Raw genomic sequence first — 19,030 nt, forward strand, 5'->3', positions numbered from 1 at the left:
CTCTAAACAGCAGCACTAAAGCAGCACTGCAGATGCACCACCAGCTGTTCAGTCCCTCACAGAGACAAGGCTCCACTCAGTCACTCACTGTATTTACCATTAAGAGTTTGGGAGGAGGGGCTAAGTGTATTTCTAAATCTGCTTGGACGAGCAGTAAATAACAGAAGCTAGATTGATATGTGTAGCACTCATGACTCAAGTTGTATACATTACCAAACTAGGATGGGGATCAGGAAAAGGTGGAATGTTCAGAAAAAGCATCACAAGAGTAGAATAAAGCAAAAAAATCATTCTTTTGTTAGATCCAGTTAAGAGAAAATACACTTTCCCAAACACGAATGCAAAAATTGCTTCACTCTATATGACTTTCAAAACCAAATATTTATGCTAAAATAGGCTATGTTTGTTTTGATGCTTTAGGGAAACTAACGGCGGTTTTGTGAAGAGGAACTGTTGACAAGACTGTTGAGATTAAATCAATATAAATATATACAATTATTAGTATTGGTGGACAAAAAATAACTTGTATTGTCCCATCTGGTGTAAAAGAAAACTGAAAAAAAATGAAGAAAAAACAGACATAACCACAGACTCACTTCAGTCTGTGGGGCTGCCTGAGGATTGTGCAGCAGCTGTTGTGTCTCCTCATAGATTTATGACATTGCCTATACATTTTTAGGCTACTCTTTAAAGTCTTTGGTCCTGGTTTATGATAGTGACGTTATGTCTGGGCCCTTAAGAACAGACAGGTGCGACTGTTTACATTTGATTAAACCCATAAACACTGATGCTGCTGCATATGCGTGCAGTGTACGGTATTAAGTGTAGTTCGATGCATAACCACAGTTTAATAGTTCATCCCACACTGCCAACTCGAGCAGAAAAGCTTACAAATAGATGGTTTACCACACTGCTATGGTTCAGGAGTGCAATCATGAATTTCAAATGAAGCAAAGTAAATACTCACACAAGAAGATGTGAAAAATGTAAGGTACACAGAAATTCACCCCAATAACCCTGCCAAGGAAATAGAGGCCAGTTAAGCCCAACAGCTGAGGCATATGCTTGCTGTTTGAATCTCTTCTGCTACAATGGATTACAAACTGTATTTATGAGATGTTTCAACACAGGCGAGCTCAGATGCCTGAAGTGCAAAACTGTTCTACTTCTGTTTTTCTATGGGCTCAGAGGATGGTGGAAATGTCAAACACAAAGCCATTATCATTGAAAGTAAACAAATATTTGCACATATGTTTACAGCACATTACTTTGAGATGCACGTTGACTTTAGATACTGGAGATGAGTACGAATTAACATTGTATTACCAGTCTGAAACGTTTATGTTCTAGATCATTATTATTATTTTAGATTGCAATGTTGTTATTCATTATTATTCATTATTAATAACACAATATAAACAGTGTCTCCGTACACTGGTGGGTGTATGTGTTTAAATAGATGATGGTTCCTTGATGTAAAACTTTGAGTGCCTTGAAGGTAGAAAAGTGCTATATAAATATGACAATTTTTACTTAGAGGATATGTTTAGCATTTGTGGCTCTCAGACACCACATATATGTATTGTGGAGCTTGTGAATGCAGCCTGGTAATCCAGGACAGGTGCTGTTCTGTGTGTTGTTTACCAGTTTGCTCCCCCCACTTGCCTGCCCCATACACATACACATAAAATAATTTTCTTCCCTGTGGGAATCAGTCAATATTAGCAGATTGATTAGCATTGACTAGCTTCTTGCAGCCATTCCCTACTTGGCTCTTCATCAAATTTTCATCTGCACAGTGACCTACTCCAGCACTCATATTATTATCCTGCTTGTGGGGAGACGAATCGTTTCATTATTCCTCTTCTGTGTTTCTTAAATATCTCCCTATAGCCTCATTCATAAAGACTAAATTGGAGTTGGCTTTATACGTCTCCGGAGTCTGCCCCACTTGCAGCGTCCTAACGTTGTGCCCCATCAATTCCTGTCAGCCTGTATTCGACTCATTGCAGGTGACTGTGGCTGCTCTGTGCTACCCCGGTTTGGCACTGCTTTCTCTCTGTATGTCTCCATCTGGTCCATCCTGCTCCTGACTCCCTCGACCTTGTGTGTCCTCGCCCACACAGACCTGCACTTGATTTCCCACCATGCACCTGGCCTTCACTTGTCCGAATTAAATAGAGTGAGTGCTGTGATGGATTCCTGGTCAGCACTACCTGTCATAGAGGTTTATTCTCTGTCAAAGCAGCTCAATCACATCTGGACCAAGACAAATCCAGTTGTTCTTACATTAAATGTGACCTCATTGTTTCATATTTCTGTCACTACATAACCAGCAGCTCAATGTCCAACAGTTTAACAACATTTTAAATGTGCTTTCTTCCTGAGCTTTGTCTGTTAACTCGCTCCACATGATGCCTCAGAAGTTTCACAAATATGGAGCGCATGGCCTGTTTTCCTTATGCCTAATTTTGCTCCACACAAAAGCCCATTTGAGAAATTCATTTACTTCTCAATTTGAACAAATGAGTCAAAAATATGTCAACCTCTTCACTTCTTTCTAATCTAGTTAAAATTGGAATCAACAGTGTTAGTCAATAACAACATGTGCCTTCCAGCTCTTTCAAAAAAGCAAATTTAGTTTATAGAGAAAGGTAGAGGTATTTAGAGATAATGGCAAAATTGATAATGTATTTTAAAACCTTGTCATTTTAAAACCATTGTAGCCATTTTTTAGTTAGTCTAAAAATAAGTCAGTTTTATTATAGGCTATATTGAATGTCAAATGCTCATGTAAAGAGCTCTTACATTTCACAATAATATAACAAATCTGACCCAGTAATTTTCTCTGTGGTTTCCTTTTAAATAATCTAATAATAAAAAGATAACTTTGAAGTATTGCTCGGCCTATAATAATAATAATAATAATAATAATAATAATAGTAATAATAATAATAATAATAATAATACTTGCATAGCGCTTTTCTTGACACTCACAGACGTGTCACACAGTTCAAACAGACAAAACACAAATGCAAAAAATAAAACAGATGCAGTTATTTGAAAGCAGTTTAACATCTTATTTTACTGAAGAAAAAAAACAAAAAACAAAACAAAAAACACAACTATAAATATATGTAGTGTTGAGCTCGTCCCCTTGAGTGTCAGCACAGTTTGGAGTTTCAAGCCTAGATCACATGAGCATGATCACAACTGGTCAAGCTTTCCTTAAACATATACCTTCACAGATCCCCTCTAAGAAGCCTTAATCCTCTGCTCCAAGCCCAAATAAGCCAGTGCTGCAATAAATTCATCCAGGCAAGGACACTGCGGGCCGTTCCTGAGCGTCTGCATCACATGGCCCCCTCTGTCATTACGCTGAGGTGATTACCAAAGGTTGATGATGTGGGAAGCGATGGGTCATTTGGTGCTGACTCTATTTTTCACAGCTCTGAGCCACAAATGGAAAAAGCCCACGCCAATTTAAGGCATTCCTGATGTCATTGCAAAAAAAAACTTGAAATGGTTTTGGTAAACAGCAGATTAATATAAAGAGGTAAACAGCAGTTTAATATACTTGTGCATGCAGTATTTGTACAACAATGAACCTTTAGCATCATTTGACCTCGTTGTAAAGACAGTAATTCTTGTTTAAAATGTCTAACATCTCTGGTCTCCATCTGTTTCTGTGCCAAGGACCAAGGTCATTGCAGAAGTAGAGCACTGCACTGTACCCATCACATTTTATGTCTATAATGATGCTACATTCAATTCACTGCATTAATGACCTAAGCATCACCCACAAAGACATGCAGCATACACAGTCATGCATGCAGTGGACCTATAGCAGAGATTTCTCCCCTGAAGCCCATATGGTGAACACCATCCCCCACTTGTATACACCTCTGCTTCCTATAGATCAATACAGAGAGGTCACAAGAAAAGTGCCGGTCTAGTCTTATTTTTTAATTACAACAGATTGTGGAGCTAATGTGGGATGTCACAACAGAGAAATGTCATCAGCAAATCAGTCAAACAGCCATGCAAAGCTCAGAATTCACAGTTTTTGAGAGACATGTGGATGAGAGAGACATGTTTTCAAACAGCTGCAGTTCGTTCTATACAGCTTTATTAGACGGAGAGAGAAGATGGAGAGCAAAAGATTTATATAGACACAGAGGGGTGATAGTTTAGAGGTTGGGAGTCAGCACACAGAATGATGCTCTTTTTACTGACGGTATGGACTCACAGTGAAGCACAGTGACCCCAAGAGGAAGCTGACATGAACTACAGCAAACGCTAAACATGGGTGGTTTTGGAAGGTTATGGGTGATGAAAGGAAAGCGCATATATCAGAAACAGAATGGAATAATATAATTTGGACAGGAAATGTAAAAAAAAATACACTTTGAGTTTGATATAGCTTACCTTGATTAGCCAAATAAAACTCCTATATTCACCATAGAGACCTTATAAAAATTTTGCAAGACCTTGGCAGTTTAAACTCTGTATTACTTCTTACTTTTAATTGAGATTAATTGAGTCTTTGTTAAAAATTGTATTGACCAACATGTTTGGGAATCCTGGACCTTTAAAGTGGAATTGGTAGCTTATGAGTTTTTAACCATTTTATAATGGCGTTCTCTCATGACTGGATTACTCTGACAGAGATAATATTGATCACCATGTTTGTATATTGTCAGACATTTGGCTAGGCTCTAGGCTCTATCTCCACACTGCCTTATACTCAGTTGTGATTATTCTAAAAATTCAACAACAAACAACAAAAAAATCATGCAAATAAAAATCTAACTATATCTATCAGTTCTGCTGTTTTGTTCAGAAAGTCAGTGGGCCTATTTTCTTTATTTGTTTTTTGTTTTTTAACGACCTGTTTTAGATCAACATTACAGTTTACAATGAACACAATATACTGTAGTTAAATTTTACCTGAAAAAAAACTAAATATGTCTTCACATTCACTGGACAGGTTATTAATCTAGACTTAGACAAACTTTATTGATTCACAAGAGAAATTATCTGGACACAGTAGCTCACACATCACAATTTTATGATAGCAAAGAGCAAAACACATCAGATGTCAATGTGAAAAAATATATGTTGGATATCTATACAAATTTGGACAGGGCAGTGTCTTAGGAACAAAAGGATGCCACCTCTTTTAATGGATGTGGAAGTCATTTCAAATGGAAAAGTTGCACAGGTTGTCCAACTTCTCCAGGATAGCACATCCAGACGTGCCATTGCAAGAAGATTTAATGTGTCTCTCAGCACACTCTCCAGAACATGGAGGAGATTTCAGGAGACAGGTTGTTACTCTAGGAGAGCTGGACAGGGCCGCAGAAGGTCCTCACCTCATCAGCAGGACCCGTATCTACTCCTTTGTGGAAGAAGGAACAGGTTGAGCACTGCCTGTGCCCTGCAGAATTGTCTCCAGTAGGCCACTGGTGTGAATGTCTCTTCTCAAACAATCACAAACAGACTTCATGAGGGTGGCTTGAGGGTGCCATGTCCTGTAATGGGTCCTGTGCTCACCGCCCAGCTCAGTGGTGTTAGGTTGGCATTTGCAAGACGACACCAGAATTGGCAAGCCCTTTGCTTTTCACAGATGAGAGCAGGTTCATCCAGAGCATCTCTGATAAACATGAAAGAGTCTGGAGTTCTTTTCCTTTTGTTCTTAAGACATTGCCATGTCCATATTTGTATAGATATCCAACATATATTTTTTTCACATTAAGAGCTGATGTGTTTTCAAAGTGTTCCTTTAATTTTTTTGAACAGTATATACATGGATTCTAAAGTAACAAAAGTAACAAGAGACTGCATGGGCAAATATTCAGGAGCTACTGTGACTCTCTCAGGTGCTTAGGTCAGAATAAAGCTCAAGTCAAGTTTAAAACTCTCTCAGGAACTGTATCTAAGATTTTGATTTTACATTTTAAATGACAGCTTTTACTGATTCAAATCAGTTTCACTTTTCAGCTTTTACTGATAACAGCTGTGATGCTGATTTATTCTTAATCATAAAAACACTGGGCATGATGGCAGAGTTGTTTATTTTATCATTTGGTGATTCCAAGGTGATTATTCAATCAGAAAGCATGAGCCTCACACAAGTCTCTCATTTGGGCTGCCAGTTTCAGTCAAATGGTTTCAATGCTGAAATCCAGTTGGTTTAAACCTAAAAGGCCTCTCTCTGATCTGAATCGCTTCCTAAACCCTAGCACTCACAGCCAATCATTAACAAGTGCTAGTGCAGCCTCTGCAGCTCAAGGTCACTTCCTGAGTGACCCTGGAGGTTCTGAGATTTCACATGAGACATGGCCTGTCCAAATAATGAGAATGAGCAAAATGCCTATGTATCCTCTATGTACAGGTTAAGGCACTGGCAACGCAGATTCAGTTGTGATTGTAACTGTAATGTATTCTATATCATCTACTCACTGCCCTACATTAAATATCAGCAGGAATATGTTACACATGTAAATTGAATGAGGATCAAATAGCATTAAAGTGTCGCAAAACCTGTGAAAAAAAGATGGTGCTTTTGGCCTCACCTTCACAGAGATGTTGCAGATGTGACACAGCGTGACCACCTGCCGACTTAATCCAGACAGCTTTATTCATCCACAAATCTCATCATCACACCTCCTACAGCTCACCAGCTACGCCTGCATCAAATGTGTGCATCAGATCAGAGTATAACACAGACAGAACTGAAGTTAACATCATGTTGCTCACTAAAATATCAAAAAGGAAATTAAATCATGTAAGTACATGTTGCAAGTCCAGAAGTAAAAAATTTGGAAGAAGCTTTGTTTTACAATTGCATTAGCATCTGGATGTTTTCTCAAGCTGGCATTTGGCCATAGAGACCATTAGAGAAATATGTAGCCATACTCAGGAGGCCAATCACATGCTTCATATAATAAATAATACAATGATGAAGGCTAAAAAGGATTAAGTGATCCCAAAGACCTAACTTTACACAGGGACATTTGTTTTGACATTCAAGAGTAAGCTCAAGAACAAAGTTTCTTTATATAAGTGTGTAAAATCCCTCATCCAGGAGAAATTTTATTTGTCAACTGGACAAAAGTATATTTTGGTCAAATATTTTTGGCAGCTCATTCAAACTGCTTTTTCAATTCTGGTCAGAATGCTGGTGGACTCATATCTGCCTGCAGGGAGGAGTTAACTGCACTAACACTTGTTTACAGTTTCTGTTTGTTAGCTAGTCCTATTGAGCTGAACTAAGTGTGGGGTCATATTAGTATAATCATTCAGGCCACTGATGGGTTCATTCACACCTCTAGACCTGAGCTGGCTATCTCTATTGTTTTCTTTGTTTGTTTTGATAGTAAAAGGTTCCAAATCTTGAATTTTGATTTTAGAATAGATATCATCAACACAACAATACCAACATGTGGGTGGAGTGCTTGGATATGAGGTCAATGCACTCTGTTCAAATAGTTCCATAAGTTGGCAATAATAGTAATAACCTCATTGGCACCTCTGTATCATGTTTAAAGGTGCACTACATAACTTTTTTGTGTGGGGAATCTGCCACCAGCTTGTCTCCATGGAGATACTGTAGATATTATGGCTTTGCTCTGAATGTTCCACAGTATGGCATCAACTTCAGGCTGTCTCTCTACATATTTGACCTGTAATCTGGTAGTGTCACCTGCTTATCTGGAGATACATAAGTTTAAAGAATACTGTGGAACATTCCAGGCAAAACAATATCTATGGAGAAAAGCGGGTGGTGAACCAACCATCAGAAAAGTCACCCTCATTTTATGGAATAGATCAATGTTCCATAAATTTAACTGACTTGGCACTAGACTCTGGTTAGAAAATGTTTCTTTAAAACTACAGTAGTAGGGCTACATTATACTTCTGAGCTTATACTATAGCTCAAACAGTGCCTCCCTGCATGTTGATTTACACAAGCGGCTTGTCCTATCACCTAAATACCAGAGCAAATCATACTTTGCTGGACATAGTAGGATTTCTATGACACTGTTGTCTTCACCTTCTACATGTCTCTGAATTAAAACCATCTGACAAACATGCAGTTTTCGGTCAAATCACTGCCACCAGATGTTGCTACAGAGTAAATACAGAGTAAATTAGACCAGGCTGTTTGTCTATCTGGATTCAAACTTAAAGTAAGATGTGCAATAAGACATTTAACAACTCATTTTATGAACAATATAATTGACATCTGGCATAAAGTCTGCCTCTTGTTATGACTGACAAAAGCATGTCCCTCTTGTATTTGTTTTATGTGGTATTTCTCATCTAAATGAACACTGGTCTGAAGTGTGTCCTCAAACTTACGAACTTTGTGTGTCAAGACTGAACATGAACAATTCCCATTCCAAAACCTTCTGTGTCAAAATGTTTACTGTTAACATATCATATAGCACTGAATTCTTTAAACAATCTAGAAAGATTAACAAATTCATAAATGAATAAATAAATAAAACAAATTCATATTTGAAGGGATCACAATCCTTTACATATGTTTAAGGGACATTAATCATGGGCATCTCCACGCACCCCAGATTCCGTTTCGATATTTTATTTATGTTTTTCAAACTGTGGTAAAGGCTCCCTCAAGGTTAGAATGACCAAGGGGGTATGCAAAGAGAGTTATGAGGAAAAATGCCAAATTGCTATCTTGTGTTTATTTGATACAATTTTGCTATCCCGCAGATTAAATTATATCCTCCGATTTCTTTGTGTTTTGAGCTGCCTGTTCTTTCAGTTCATAATGAAAAATGTAAAATCACATGAGGATGGTGATTATTATTTTGATGAGCAGTTTTTATTACCAAAATCATGACCAAATATTGTGTCTGAAAAAAATAATAAGGTAAAGTACATATATGATAGGAAAATCATTGTTTAGACTTGTATTACATTTTCTGTGGAAAACAACTCCCATTCTTCTTCTTCGCCTGAGGGTAGTTTCCTGTTTTTAACCGGGGGTTGTAAATAGTAGAGAGAGCCACAAAAAGGAGGCGCACAGCTTTGTTTCCTCTTCTGAATTACAATACAGTCAGTGGTATGTGGGGAATGTTTGCTATAAAATATTACCCAATGTAACTTTGGAAGAAAGAAGAATTAATGCATTGTAGGCTAGTACAAACAGAAAAAAACTATACATGTCTATTTTTAAAAATATAATTATATATGATGTTATTGTTATGGATCAGAAACACTAAGCTCACAGTATTTCACAATGTGTAGTGTTTTGTCAAGCACAGACACACAAGACAGCAGTAAAACACCACAACTGAGACTCTGACGTATTCAGACTTTTTTTTTTTTTAAGAGGTTTGTGACCTCACATCATTCTTCCTGTCACTTCTGATGTCATAGTTTCATGTCCGGACTTGCTCTGGAGGGGGTCTATTCTTTATTTTTATGGAAAATATTCTGAAATGTGTCAAAACCCATTCCTCTGAAATACCTTAAAAATAAGTAAATAAATAAATAAATAAACAAAAACTAAAACAAAAAACCTTAACAATACTCCCTTCCTGATCCTTATTCTTGTTCTTTAGCGGTGACAGGAGAAATTTAGAGAATTCTTTTCATTGACCACACCAAACTGTAGTCATGTGATCACTTTTTCCAGTCCCTCCTTCTCCTAAATAAGGAAATACAAATGGGAGTGGGAGGGAAAAAAAAGGGAAAATCAGCAAATGTGGGTGTGGCTTGTGAGTGAAATAAGAGGACATGAAGGCGTATCTGTCTCTCTCTGCACAAACTAGTGAAGTCATATTTCACTGCCACTAGGTGCTGTTAGCTGCACTGCACACTTGGATCTCACCTGAAAGCAACTTCTACTGAAAGTAAGTCACCTCTTTTGTCTCTAGCTACAACTCTTTACTATTAAATGGCAGTTTTTTGAGGAGATTTAGTTATATATTCACTTGTTTTGAGAAAAAGTTTCATTTTGTTCGTTTAACCACACCCTCTCTTCTCTTCAAGCCTGGGTTAATACTTTGCCATTTCCTGCCATATTAAAATTCCTTTTGAATGAACTTCTAGCCTTCTTGCAAATCTTGCCTCTTATGTACCCCAGAGCTAAATAAATAAATAAGTAAATAAATAAATAAATAATAGGCCAGGAAAAGTGCTTTGTTACTGCTGGTTTTCATTATAGCAGTAAAACACAATATTTGTTCTCACTGGAGCTTATGTGAATATAAGTGTATTTACAGTGGAAGCCTGATAACTTCTAGGTTGTGCAATGTACTTTGGAGGAAGATTGTGAGAAGTTGGACATGATGTAATAGCTGGTAGATCTTTGGCAGAGGAAGCAACTGAATGACGCCCATCAATACTGAATAGAAGTGAAACAATCAAACCTCAACTGAGAAACATGGTGCAGGAACCAGCGTAAAATCCCTACAATAAATAAGCCTGCAGCTCAATAGTGTGTAAATGACAACTATCAAATGTTTACCTGCAAGACAAGTAAAAAGGCGGCAGATCGCATTTCTCCAACTTTTAATAGTGGCGGGGTCTCACTTACAGCTCATAGTTTAGCTTCTATATTATTGGCTCATGAGAATAGTTGTTGGTTATATTTCATTATACTAGATTAGACATGTTTGTTTAAGTTAAGTGCCCTCAATAACCCCAACAGAAATAAAGTTACCACAAGTAAAATGAGAGCAGCAAACTGTGTTAACATACTTCAAATTATGTAGAAGCTGTTCACAGATTATATGGTGAATAAACACAACAAAAGATTTGTTTGCTGGCTGCCTCTCGTATATGGCATGTGGTCTGTATCTATTGGGAGATAAATTTAAATTAATCTTCACATCAAAAGTTGCTGAGTTGAGATTACTGGTTGCTGTGGTCCTGAGGCATGTCTGAACAATACTGTGGATTCCATTTCATTGGGAAAGATTTGCATTTTGTTATTTACACAGACGATTTGGTTTAGAGCAAACTTGGCGGGATATCTCTCCTCTTACACAAAAGTGCACCACAGCAGACAATGAACAGTCTCCTAATGCTATTGGTCCATTAGACACAATGAGGATCTGTCAATGTATAACCACATTATGTAAGACATGGTTGGTCTTCCACATGGGACATCCTATAGGTGTGTCTCTGACCTGAGAACATTGTTATTACACATATTCTTGAGAAGACATGTACAGTACACAACATGTTTTAAACCTCCTCCTTTCCAAAACAAGCAAAGGTTTTATATGAGCGAGCGAGTTTGAACAAGAGAGAGGAGGAATCAGTTATCAGACCAGCATTTCAGTGCAATCTTTCCTTGAAGTTCTGTCCAGACTTCATTGAATTCTTAGAAATGTGTTGGACATTTGCAGTCCCAGTAGTTGTCCCATAAATTTCCCATGTTAGCCTGTTTAGGACTGTGTATTCATTTAGCTACTTTTGTCATGGTGGGAGGAAGGAAGTGACAACTGAATGAGCAAACAGGATGCAGGGAGTGGGCCAGCATTTAGGTCTACTTGAAGCACATACTACATTAATAAGTAACACACAACTTCCATAATTACTCAAACCCACCGGGCTGTTCTGCCAAAGACATCTCAACACTTTATAATATCTATGGTGAGAAATCATGATGGTAATTTCCAAATATATACAGATACAGACCACAGTGGATTTTCATGTCCAAGGCCGAAATGCAGTTGCTTGAATAAACACTGTATTGTTGGTCAAAATAATATTCACAGTTGTATTTGGCTGATCCCTGGTAAACATTCCCTCTGTGCAGCAGCAGCATGTCAAACAAAGGTCCAGCATATGGTCTAAGCCGTGAGGTGCAGGCCAAGATTGATAGAAAGTATGACACAGACCTGGAGGAGCGTTTGGTGGAGTGGATCATAGCTCAGTGCGGCAGCAGCGTGGAGCGACCTGCGGCGGGGAAAGCAGGTTTTCAGAACTGGCTCAAGGACGGCCGTGTGAGTGTGGGCTCATGGACCAAACTCTTCAGCAGATTCACAGTGTTTACAGAAGTTTTTCTCTTTCCTCAGGTGCTGTGTGAACTTATCAACAGTCTTTATGGAGCAAACAAGCCCATAAAGAGCATCAAGACCTCCTCTATGGCATTCAAACAAATGGAACAAATCTCCTTGTTCCTTGGAGCAGCAGAAAAATATGGAGTGACCAAAACTGACATGTTTCAGACTGTTGACCTTTTTGAAGGTAAAAATGGATAAAAAGATGCAGGGGTTTTAGTCTTTAGTTTCAGTTGAGTTAATCTGAGATTGTTGCTTGCTTTCAGGGAAGGACATGGCTGCAGTTCAGACGACCCTGATGGCTTTGGGCTGCTTGGCTGTCACAAAGGGTGATGGTAACTACCAAGGAGACATCAACTGGTTCCACAGGTTAGGATGGATGTATTGTTGCATGTATCACACTCATTTTCTTGTTGAAAAGTTGTGACTAAATGTGAAACTTGTGACTGTTGGTTTACAGGAAAGCCCAAGAGAACAAAAGGGAGTTTTCAGAGGAGCAGCTGCAGCAGGGCAAAAATGTCATTGGTCTTCAGATGGGCTCAAACACAGGCGCGTCTCAGGCCGGGATGACGGGCTACGGCCAGCCACGGCAGATCATCAACTGAAGCACAGACTCTTACCTCGCCTCGAATGTGACTAGACTGTTTGAGAGACTGGACCAAAACCAGGACCAAAAAGAACTGAACAAACTGGATTAGACTCATACATTCCTTTGTATTTTCTCCAAAGCTAACAGTATGTTTAGTTTAGTTTTCTAAACATTGTGTACGCCATAGCTCTCTGTTGTCTCTGTCTAGAAGAGATGGACCAATCACAGCAGAGCAGTTTACTAAATGGAGACAGTGAGCCAAACTCTTCTGAACAAAACTAATTTAGTGAAATATATAATATTCTAACTTTTGCAAATGAATTAAATGCCAAATGATCTGTACAAATTTACATGTACTGCAACAAGTGTTTAGAATTATATAAATCATCTGTAGATTATTTAAGTCTTAAGATTGCAGCCAATTTATACGCTTGGATTGCTCAAACATCATGGCATCTTTCATCATAGGGTTATTTCAAGTGTCAAATTGTTACACAGTCATTGGACTTGTCATTATTTGCCCAATCGACACAAGTGTTACAAGGACATTATGAAAATGATCACATAAAACTATTCTGAATTATTTATATAGCAATGAGAACATGCAAGTCTGAACATGAGAACCTGCACTGCCTTATTGAAAAACTGGTGTCCTCTCAGTGTTGCTTTGGGTGTACCTTGTAAAACAGCTGTTATGTGTTATAACATGAAGCTCTTTGTTATAGGCAAAATATGAGAACATAGATTTAAAGGAAATTCTGTCTCTAAAGTTTCAAACATGCTGCTGATTTTGTTAATAAAATAAAACTGGATCTAATGACATAAAAGCATTATTGACTAACTGCAGTAAAGCCTTCTGTAAGCCCAGTAATTCATACTGCAGGTGAAACTATAGTGTTTACTTTGCACCACGCTGATAATACACGACTAAACCAGTATGGATTAACACACTGCCCTGGAGAGAGGGATACTTAAGATCAAGTGAAATATGTAAGAGGACTAATCAGAAGGTCAGGAAAAAACAGTGAGCAATATGCAATACTAATGGGTGCCAGGTGGAGTGCTATACACGAGAGATATGGTATGAGAAGTGAAGCTGAAATAATTCTACTAGTAAAACAGGATATGAATAAAGCTGGTGTGACACTAAAGAATGCAGAGGACAGGATGCAATAGTCAGATCAGGTGATTTCCCTAAAATAAAAACTAGTGGTATTGATTTAACTTAATGGCTATTTATGCTACATTCTTGTTTGTCTTTTTGCCTAGTCTGATGAAGCAAAACAGCGAAAACAGTCACATGTAAAAAGTTGGTAAACACAGCGATTCAGTTTGAGCTGAGGTCAAAGGTCAAAATAGTGGCTAAATGTAGCTTCATAAAGACTTCCCTTTTCTTGTTTCTACTTGTCATGACCTACACTATAAACAAACTGCTTAAAGTTAGTCCTCACTTACAGCCCTATACATTCTGGGCATCCTAATTATTCATCACTTTTCACAACTCAATCAAAACCTCAAAAGTGGGGTTTTGCCATAACAATAAACAACTACTATGTTAATGTGCACTAATGATATCTGTATTGGGACAAGACTAATACATAAGAAAAAAAAATATGTATACAGGGCCTTTAACGAATAAGCTATGAGCACATGTGAAAGGGATTATTGCTCATCTTGTGATCTCATTTAACAATTGTCAACTCTTATCACTTAAAGATCATGCTCTTTCTGCCAGAAAGAACTTACTCATAATTTATTGAAGACTTCATTATTAAGACCCACATTGCATTGCAACATGATTGCAGCATTACTCTCTAGTGCAGATTTCCAAAATATGTTTATTATTTCAACACTAATATTTATTTTAAGACTCATGTGCAGAGGCACCATTTCACTCTCTCAGTTAAAGCTCAGACCACAATAATAGCTTTCAATAGCTTTCATTGGAAAGCTTTTTCTAAAATAAAACATGACAGGGACTTGGTGGTTGCATGATGAATATAATGTCTGACTTCTGTTTGTTCAATTGAAAATGTTTGATATAATTTTACTTGACTTGAAGATGAATATAGGCAAAACAGTAGCCTATTGTGTCATGCTAGTTACTACTGGTAGTAAGGTCGGCTGGAAATGTGGGTAAAATATGTTTTGGTTTTTTTTGTATTTGAAAGTTTTTATTTTTGCAACATGAACAGTAACAAAAGTCAAATAATATGGACAAAATCAGAAATGAAATGAAAATAAACTCCCGCCACTCATTTTTTAATTCTGAAATTAACTATGGATGTGGATCATTTCATATCGATCTTTTACTTTAAAAGAGCAGTATCATTTAGAGTGATTCCTTGATCGAGGTGTGCTTTACTTGTATTCCTTCAGTTAATGTCTGGAAAAGAACCAAACTGATTTGTAAATCACACCTGAGACTGTTACACAATGAAAATGTTACTGCCATGAATAGTGTGAGTGGTTATCTCTTCTGCATTTTTCAAGATGACTGCAGCGATCAATTCCCATATGTCCTCTCTATATGCAGTTAGAGTATTCCCCGGGCAATCCTTCAAAAGACATGCCTCTAATAGACGAATTGGTGAATCTAAATTGCTTATAATGAAGTAACATGAATGACAGTGACAGTGCTTTTTTCCCTTAAGGAAGCACCATCCATATGTGTGTGGGTATAAATGATAGCAGAGATAAAAGCTGCTACTGACAAATATAGAAAACCTGGATACTGGGGTATTTCACTGACAATATTACACAATATCCTATTTCTTAGCCTTATCTTAGATATGCAGAATAATATGTGGTCTTGATACATGAGGTGTTCTGTCATTTAAGGTTTCAGTTATAAAAATGGGGAAACCCTTGACACACCATTGAACTCACATGGTACATAAAGGGACATTGATGAGCTTGCTGAAACAGGCATGTGTTGGGTAACTATGTAAAAGTAAAATACAGAATAAAATGGAGGGAATAGTTTTGTTGCTATAGTGAAAGAATTAAGGGGCCTATAGGGGGCATGAAGTGAAGACTGTTGAGGCTGAACCAATCCTGCATTGAAAGTCAGTCAGGTAGATCTCTGGGTAAATGCTGCAGAGTGCACACTGGAAGAGCACTCACACAGAGCCCAGTTTAATCAATAGTCTTTAACACACTGAAGCAGCTGGATATTGAAAATGTGTTCTTGGAATTATGCCTTTTTAAAGGTTTCTTATAACTTATCGTATGCATTTGAAAAAGCATAGTTTATGCAGCAAAAATTTTAATGCAAAACTATTAGTTGAGAGAACAAAGAATGAAAATAAATCCAGAAAGTAAAGGAAGAAAATGGGTTGAGTTTATGTGAAAACATACACATACAAAAATTTGACCGTAGTTACATATATTATGTTAAATTCAGTAAAATTAATGTTTTATCTTAATTGAAACAATGTTGTATAATTTACAAAGAAATATTAAATTATTACTTATTAAAATATAATTTCATTTTTACAGGGTTTTTAAAAGTATTTTTATGAAGCTATTAAGATATCTTTTGCCTCTAATGTTTGTTTTTTCTTTTCTTTAATTTATTTATTGAATGTGCTCATGTAAATGCCAGAGCACAATGACAATGCAAACTGTTCTGTTGTTCTCTTCTGGGTCAATAGGTCAAGTGAGGTCTAAAACCAAATGACAGGATATAATCAGACAAAGACATTGCGCATAAGAGAGACATAGTGTGTCTTTGGCATTTAAATCCCTACACAGAAACCAAAAGAGGAACCACTGCTGCTGTATGTCATGAGTATGCCCGTCTATTTGTGCTTTGTATGGCACATGCTAATGTCAGCCCAAGGTCACAGGGCATCTCCATGAAAGGCCGCTGTCAACCACTACCCTAGTGAGAGGATGGAGAAATAAATAGGATAGGCTGACCCCGACCTGGGACCTGCTGAATTCGCTTTTGGACAGACAATTATCTAGAGGTACTGCTACACTGAAATCAATGGGTCAGAAGGAATTTCGATGAGCTGGTCAAGGGGGAGGACAACTGTAGTGGAGTCAAAGACTGTCAAATGTGAGGTCAAAAGAAAAGCCTCACTTCAGATAAAACAGCTCCTAATGCATCTCTAGGCTCATAGCATTTGCTCTGTTGCTGTGAGTGCTTGATTGTATTGGACTAGCCTGGGTGAGTGCACTTTGTGAAACACGCTGGCAGGAAATGTGGAGGATCGCAGGTGTCGTCATGTTCATTATAAATACAGCCCCCAGGATCAGTTAACACGTCGAGTCTCAATGCGAGGGACTGTGAGTAGGCCTATGAGTCATGGGTATGAATAAGCCAGGAGAAAGGTACTGCGCTGTGACAGCATGCGAGCGCCAGCCCCTTTTTTTCAGGAATTCAGTCATAAGGTCTTATAGCGCAGCATCACAAAACCTGCGGAATGAATAGAGAATTTAATAGGTCTCAAAATAGGAAGCAACCCTAAAAATGGACATATTGCTAATTATATTTTAATAATAATTTTGTTGAATGTTGTTTCTTTAATAGGCCTATTACTCTGAATATTGGGTTCACTGACAGAAAAATTAAAGCAAGTAAAGGAGCACGACTATAACTATATAACTGTAGGTGGAGGGTTTGCCACCTGCTTGTATCCATGGCATGTTATTGATTCACTGAAAATGTTCCACAGTATGACACTGAACAGACAAGCAGGGGACACAACCAGGCCAAATTACATGTCAGATCTGTGGAACCCTCATCAACGTAAAAATGCCTGTTTTACAAAGTATTTTTGAGCAATAAAAATACCAGTAAGCAAGCTACTTATATGTAATGCCATGCTGTTGAACATTCCAGACAAAGCAGTAACATTTCAAAGGAGACAAGCAGGTGACGGATCCTCCATCAAAAAAGTTACATGGCGCACCTTCTAAGATAAAGCCATTATTGAGATTGAGGTGCTTACCTCTAGTGGTCGTCCTGCACACTGCACCGTTCAATAGGCTATATAAATACTGTGTATAAGCCACACCACCATCTAAACACATCTGCAGTAGGGAATTAACGGTTTACTGCTGCTAGTTCAGGGGAATTTTTGATCATTCTCTTTCAAGAGCATATCCAACAGCTTATGCTTCTCATTTCCTGTGATATTATTACATAACTGAAGGTCAAGTTTATAAAGGCATGATGTTTGTTTCATAACAATGAAGCAGTGGCCAAATTAGAAGCAAATAACCCTTATGGATTTAGCTATAAGATAGATGCTCTAGTGTAATCTACATTTTTCAGGTGAATATAGCTGGATGTTAATATTTGTAGTATGTGAAAAGAAAAATTCCCAAATAAATGAATGAATAAATATATACATAAATAAAAAAGATTTCACAATGGCATTTTGCAAGGATATAAACAAAGCATGTATGTCTGTAGTCAACTGTATTTATTTTCCTCGTGTTCAGCAACTTGGGACTATGGGGACATGATAGAGCTTATAGTCCATTCAGAGTCCTTGGTCCTGTGGTGGGCTGCTTTCTTACAGTGTACAATATAAACCTCATTACAGCTTTGGCCCATGATGCATTGGGGCAATATCAAAGTGCATGTTGTGCCATTTATCACATTTGGCAGTGTATTTCCACAGACAATCATAGGTACATACACTATTTAAACAATGGGAGCCAAAAAATTAAGCAAAAAGGATTATCGGCCTATGCATTTGAATGTTTAAACTACAGGGCCGAGGTAACTTCCAATACATGCCTAGAATTATGTTTCACAATGCCTGTGTGTATTAAAAGATTTGAGGAAGCAAGAATTATTCTTTTCTGGTTTATATGAGTGGTGAAAAAGCCAGGCTTATATTCTTCATCTGCAAATAGGACAAAGCCTACACCAAATTCTGAATTTCAAATTTTGTAATCTAAATCACTAAAAAGTCCATGGATCCTTTGTTGTTCAAGATTAACCCCCAAAAATGAATTGGCAACTGAATATTATTATTATTTTACATAAAAAATTATGCCAACGGTTCAACTACATCAATCATTTGTAACAGAGAAACAGAGTCTAACTAAAATAAAACTCAAAGGATAATATCTGAGTCAGGTGCACAGGTTGTAATCCATTCCCTCCAGAAACAATTCTGATATAAGAAAGACTACAAAAGACAACATTCAACTGCCCTTGTGTTGCATAAGACTTAAATAGATGAGTCAAGCAAAGTCATTGTGAACTTTGGACTATACTGCAGTGCACACCCTGTTGGTTCACTGCATGTTTATAACGTCATTGTTTTTTTTAATCAGTGTACATTTGAACAGACTACTCCTGCAATATTTGTATGCCCAACTAACTTAAGATGGTAATTATGGAGCTGTGAGGAAGAACACCAAA

General features: G+C 37.6%; 1 protein-coding gene across 2 annotated transcripts; it reads left to right on the plus strand.

Annotated features, from left to right (window-relative positions):
* Window positions 1-9,731: 9,731 nt before the first annotated feature.
* Window positions 9,732-13,466, plus strand: LOC110168124 (transgelin-like). 2 transcript variants are annotated; one of them, XM_020933533.2, is made up of 5 exons: window positions 9,732-9,890; window positions 11,807-11,993; window positions 12,066-12,237; window positions 12,317-12,419; window positions 12,511-13,466. In XM_020933533.2, the coding sequence occupies exons 2-5, from the start codon at window positions 11,814-11,816 to the stop codon at window positions 12,653-12,655; spliced, it is 600 nt and encodes a 199-aa protein (XP_020789192.1). In that variant the 5' UTR covers window positions 9,732-9,890; window positions 11,807-11,813; the 3' UTR covers window positions 12,656-13,466. The 2 variants fall into 2 exon arrangements, with proteins under 2 accessions (XP_020789192.1, XP_020789193.1); XM_020933534.2 differs by having other exon boundaries at window positions 9,768-9,890; window positions 11,810-11,993.
* The last annotated feature ends 5,564 nt before the right edge of the window (window positions 13,467-19,030 follow it).

The sequence above is a fragment of the Boleophthalmus pectinirostris genome, unplaced genomic scaffold, assembly GCF_026225935.1.
Source record: "Boleophthalmus pectinirostris isolate CB_2022bp ecotype Guang Dong unplaced genomic scaffold, ASM2622593v1 HiC_scaffold_12, whole genome shotgun sequence".
NCBI lineage: Eukaryota > Metazoa > Chordata > Actinopteri > Gobiiformes > Gobiidae > Boleophthalmus > Boleophthalmus pectinirostris.

What these genes read in the sequence shown, in the direction of transcription:
- LOC110168124 (XM_020933533.2), top strand. Translation starts at nt 11,814, where the DNA reads ATGTCAAACAAAGGTCCAGCATATGGTCTAAGCCGTGAGGTGCAGGCC. An exon ending in ACTGGCTCAAGGACGGCCGT is followed by an intron (nt 11,994 to 12,065) that starts GTGAGTGTGGGC and finishes CTCTTTCCTCAG; the next exon opens with GTGCTGTGTGAACTTATCAA. An exon ending in GACTGTTGACCTTTTTGAAG is followed by an intron (nt 12,238 to 12,316) that starts GTAAAAATGGAT and finishes GCTTGCTTTCAG; the next exon opens with GGAAGGACATGGCTGCAGTT.